The 5,399-nt window shown below is 38.5% G+C and overlaps 1 protein-coding gene across 1 annotated transcript; it reads right to left on the bottom strand.

Annotated features, from left to right (window-relative positions):
- Positions 1-1,769: 1,769 nt before the first annotated feature.
- Positions 1,770-2,540, bottom strand: LOC139722998 (uncharacterized). Its single transcript, XM_071634276.1, has one exon. The coding sequence runs from the start codon at positions 2,538-2,540 to the stop codon at positions 1,770-1,772; it is 771 nt and encodes a 256-aa protein (XP_071490377.1).
- Positions 2,541-5,399: the final 2,859 nt, after the last annotated feature.

Genomic DNA, 5,399 nt, shown 5'->3' with positions numbered 1-5,399 from the left:
TGAAAGGTTATATAAAAACAATAAAGGATCTGCTATACAATGTATAATGTGTTTGATAAGGACATTGCCAATGTCATCATAGCCAGGGGCTTTGTTTGCTTTGAGCTGAAGTACAATTTTGATTAATTCTTGCCTGTCAATTGGTTTGAAAAAAATTGAGTGGTCGTTTGGTGAGGAAAGAAATTCGTAAAATGATTTATCACTTGGAGTAATAGTTTGTGCTAAGTTTGAACCTATCTTTGAAAAGTATGAGTTAAAAATCTCGGCAATTTCAGACTTGTCCTCAATGATAGTATTATCAACTTGAACTTTAAAAATGGGATTTACAGCCTTCCCTCTATTCAAAACGGTATTTATTACTTTCCAAGTGTGCTTGATATCACATTTGAATTGACTCAATTGGTCCGCAAAATATTGTTTTTTAGCTAATCTGAGTGTATTGGTAAGAATATTTTTGTACGAAATATATTTCATTCGAGAGGTTTCGTCACGGTTTTTGATAAAATTAACATATAAAGTACTCTTGCGATTTATTGAGCGTAAGAGTGTTTTGGAAACCCATGGTTGCTTGGGGATTCGTTTGTAATCCTGTGTACGACATTTCCTTAAGGGAATGCATGCATCTAGGCAATTATTCAAAAGATAAAGAAAGTTATCATATGCTTGGTCAATATTTTCATTTGCGTCATACACAATTGACCAGTCCACAGATTGAAGTTTTTCTTGAACGAGAGCGATATTTTCAGGGGTGAATTTACGACGAAATACATGCCTTCGAATTGTATTATGACTCCTTGGTCCAATATCAAGGTGACAAAATATCATAAAATGGTCTGATATATCGCTCACCACTATGCCAGATTTTGGAAAAGGTTTTAGGTTCGCAAAAATGTTATCAATAAGAGTAGCAGAATGACCAGTAATTCTTGTTGGTTTAGAAATAAGAGGCAGAAATGAGGCTTGTAAAATGTTATCAAGGAAGTTATCACAGGCAGCATTACTGCTTGACAAAAGATTTATATTGAAATCACCCATGATGATGCAATCCTTATTGTGGAATGCACCGTTTCGACAAATATCGTTCATAATATTCATAAAATCATCATAATTAGATTGAGGAGGTCTGTATATAACTCCAAGCAGAATGTTTTTGCCCTTACAGACAGAAATTTCAATGAATAATGATTCTATTACATCATTCATATATTTCAGTTCTTCCTTTATAGCGTAATTATATATTCGGGGAACATATATAGCTACTCCACCACCTGGTCTATTTGATCTGTTGTTAATGACAATATCATAACCAGCAAGAACATTAATTGGACCTGACGCTGGAGTTTCAGCAGACCACGTTTCAGAGAGGCCTATGATAGGCAACATGGGCAAATCAATATTATCAAGAAATAAGCGAAGCTTTTCAAAGTTTCGATTAGCACTTCTTATATTCAAATGGAAACAAAATAATTCAGCTCGTTCTAGCGTTCGTAAATATTCTCTAAGGGTAGCTTCTGTAAAGTATGGCGATTGAGCAAGTTGACACGCTTCATCGTGGCTGTTAAACTCAATGTTAAGTTCATCTAGATTGTCAGCTAAGATTCTAGTTGCAGTCCTATCAAACTTGGTGTTTCTAGCAGGTACATTTTGGTCTTTTTGAAATAAAGTAACAAAGTCATCATCTGTTAAGAGATTAAAAGGAAAAATATTGTTATCCAGCATTTAGAGGAAGGATCATAGTGGTAGACAACAAACAAAGGTAATACGTATATTTACTGTAGCTTTGACAAGTCCTCTTTCCTGTTGATGACACTGATGGCGCCTCCGTCGTTTTTCTTCACGTAGATTCGCCCGTTGTGGGTCCACAGGTATTTGTATCCGGCCAGCCTCCTTGCTCTGTTTGTTTCCTTCAGCAGCTCCCTGGTGGACGCAACAAGGTTTTCGTTGACATAGATCCTTCCGTTGCCCTTAGAGTTGCTGCGGAGCCCGAGATCTTTCGTGGTGAAGTGCTGTAGCTTTCTTCGGCCGTCGTAGATCATGTTTCGCGAGCGTCGGTTGGTGAATCTCACGATAATCGGCCGTGGCCCCCGCTGATCATCCTCTTTTCCTATTCGATGAGCAATGTCGATGTCGCCAGCGCTCACATCTTCGGTGATCTTCTGAGCGATCTTTAAGACGATCTTTTCAGGGTTTTCACCCTTTTCTTCTGGCACGCCGGCAATTTCAAGGTTGACCCGACGGTGGTACTGGTCGAGGTCTTTAATTTGGTGTGTCAGATCGTCCACTCTTTTCTCCAGCTGCTGATTTTTTTGTTTGAGCTCGTGATTTTCTCCCTCCAGTCGCTCGGTGATCTTTTTCATCTCCTCGAATTTGGCATCGAGAAAAGTGATAGAGTTCAAAATGCCATGCTGGCCCTCCTTCACATCCGAGACCGCTTTCTCCAGTTGAGAAAATTTGCCGTTAAGAATACGTGAGAGATTTGCTACTTCATCCCTCAACGCGCTGAGATCCACTTCCTCAGCAGATTTCTTCTTCGGAGGCATCTTTTGATGATGTCACAAAAGCTCCTAACACTAAGCGCGAAATAAAGGGATGGTTGCTATGCGCGATGAGGTAGTGATGGAAGAGTACGCAGGAAGGATGCGTGGCATACGCACCAGGTAAGTTTTGTTTGAAAAGTCTCAAGCAAAATATCTTCCCAAAACAGCGAAAATGAGTGAAATAACCGTACGATACGCGAAGTAGAAGCACTTAATGCAGATGTCAATCAGATAACTAGATTCTCAGTCAAAAACGCCGTCATTTGATGTAAAAAACTCACAACAGGCAAAACTGAATCCGCATATACCGAGTGTCACTTGGGAGCTCCTCAAAAACACGTCTTCCTATGTTGACCACCTAATGAGCATGAATGAGAATACGAAGGAGTCCACTATAAATCTCAATCACAACGTGCTGCACAGTTTACTTACATATTTTAAATTCATTTCACTGCTACAGTGTGGATAGGTGTGGAAACTCTGGATCCGTTGACATTTGAGACGGTGTTTTCAATACCCACGTGTAATTATAAATTGTAGAGTATCGATAATGATAAGTATCGCGATCGGGTTGAGAAAGAATGGCCTTCTTAGTCTGGTTGTTCGCAGCTTTCATCCTCGTTTCTCCCATTTTCTCGTGGTTTAAAGGCAATACAAAATGTGAGTATCTGTATTATGTTCAATAGTGCATTATAGAGTCTTTTAAAATCTCTTCATGTGCATGCTTGTGTACCGAAGGGGATTGTCTACCCAAAATCATGTGAGCGTCATCTGAATTTTCATGACTACATCTACAGTATTTGGTATAGATCTCATATTTGAATAATTGGGATTTTGTGTATTATTTGGCAGGTGTTTTTTTTTTTTTTAGAATTCACTCAGAAATGAATCATGTGGAGGCATTTTCTTTATCATCAATACTTTAAAACAGTGAAGGACTACACCATTAAAGATACTATTCTTTCCTTCAGAACGAAAGTTGCTGAACTGAACAGATCGACTTCCAGAACTCCTCAAAGGATGTTTAATCCGACTCTTCCGACCGATTTAGGAGTTTAAACAATTTACTGCAAAATAACTCTTAATGATCATTATCTTTCATGCCACAGATTTTAATCTCACCTGTTTGGGGAGACCATTAGAGCTCGAGATATGGTGTGACGCGGACTGCGTCTTCAACCGTGATACTTGGGTTGTGGAGGCACCTCGAGGACGGCGAATTCTGACTGAAATAAAATCTATCAACAACAAGATGGTGGAATTTTATGTAGTGGATGACATAGCTAACAAATCGTCTCTGACTGTGATTTTAAATCATAACCAGAGTTCCCCTGTTATATCACTGACCCATAAGATTCAGCTACAAATATGGTTTATACATATATATCTTCCCAGTGATCTTCAAGATGAGGATGGAGTGTTACGAAGGTAAGTGTTCATGATGTTTATGGACAATGATGAATAATAATTCTTCATACGAATACATTTCGCAATCACTCGTGAACTTTTATAGTTAGATGGATGGTATTTTTTTTCATGAAACAATTATAAAGAAAGGAAATATAAATAAATCCTAAGTGAAGGACATGAAAGACCGAAACATGACCCACTCTCTTTTTTTTTAGTTGGGGTGATATAGACTCTCTCCTCTCTCTCTCCCTCTTTTCCCTGTTTTTTGTTCCCTCTTTTCACACTTTTGCTTTCTTTTTTTTCTCTATTCCCGACTTTCCCAGTTTCCCGCACTCTTTGTAGTTGTAAGCTTTTCACCCCCTTATTTCCCCCTTTCCCTCAGAGGTACCCACATGATACAAGCATAGTCTTTTAAGTGGGTGTATATAGAGTGTATGTATCTTTTTTGTACTGATCATGTAGACATGAACATGTTGTTAATCCTGTTTGGTTATGTATATTTTGTTACTCCCATGTCAAACTCATGATATTGTTTCTTGTACATTCTGTTGGAAAAAAAAGTGAAAATAGAGTTTGAATTAAATTGAATTGAATATTGCGACTTAGCTAAAGGAAAATACTGTTGCGTTTGTGCAGATGCATAGAAAAGTTTAAAAAAAAATCTGATCGTGTTAGATTCAACTGAAATTGTTAACCTTTCTACTCATCAAAGATGAAAACAGGGCAACAGTGTACCTGCATCACGTTTATGTGCCATCCATCAGAAATGAATACCGCCCCCCCCAAAAAAAAAAACAAAGAGAAAAAAACCCCTCTTTGTTGGGTGGTTGGGTGCGTGCGTGGATTTGCTGATGGTGTTGTTGTGCATTTCACATCGAGGAATATTATGATGTCATTTGAAAAACGAAAGGCCATCATTCCTCCATCTCTACTCTAAACCAACAATCTATTTTTCAATCTTAACAAAAGCAATATTCGTATCCAAACTTCCCTTTCTCGTAAATCATCAGGAAAAACAACATACCTGTCCAACGTTGTTCATTAATTTTTCTTTTCGAGGAATACCATCTGTGAAGCTGCTTGACGGACAATCTCCCCTAGAAGGCCTTGAAAAACTCGAACCAGACAGATATGTGTGCTTCGATAACTTTACAACCAAAGCTGCTGAGCTGGTGTGCGGAGAGCTTGGCTTCCCAGCGGCAGAAGAGTTTACAGCTCAAACTTTGCCCAGTTCAGCAATAGAAAACAACACTCAATGGCTATCATGTCCAGAAGGTGACTGCAGTATTGTGCAAGTCCATATGCTGATTTACCATATTGGTACTGAATGTTAGAAGGAATCATCTGGCATTGAATAGGCTTGCTAAACAGCTGCTTCACATTGGGAACAGTGATTTAAATTTATCCCAGTTTCAGATTTGATGCATAATATGTATAGGTCGGATGTGTTCC

Source organism: Diadema antillarum, unplaced genomic scaffold, assembly GCF_040938485.1.
Source record: "Diadema antillarum isolate AM-2024a unplaced genomic scaffold, OU_Dant_1.0 scf00000180, whole genome shotgun sequence".
Lineage (NCBI taxonomy): Eukaryota > Metazoa > Echinodermata > Echinoidea > Diadematoida > Diadematidae > Diadema > Diadema antillarum.
The sequence above is the reverse complement of the archived record's forward strand: the minus strand, read 5'-3'. Positions and strand labels throughout refer to the sequence as shown.

What these genes read in the sequence shown, in the direction of transcription:
- LOC139722998 (XM_071634276.1), bottom strand. Translation starts at nt 2,540, where the DNA reads ATGCCTCCGAAGAAGAAATCTGCTGAGGAAGTGGATCTCAGCGCGTTG.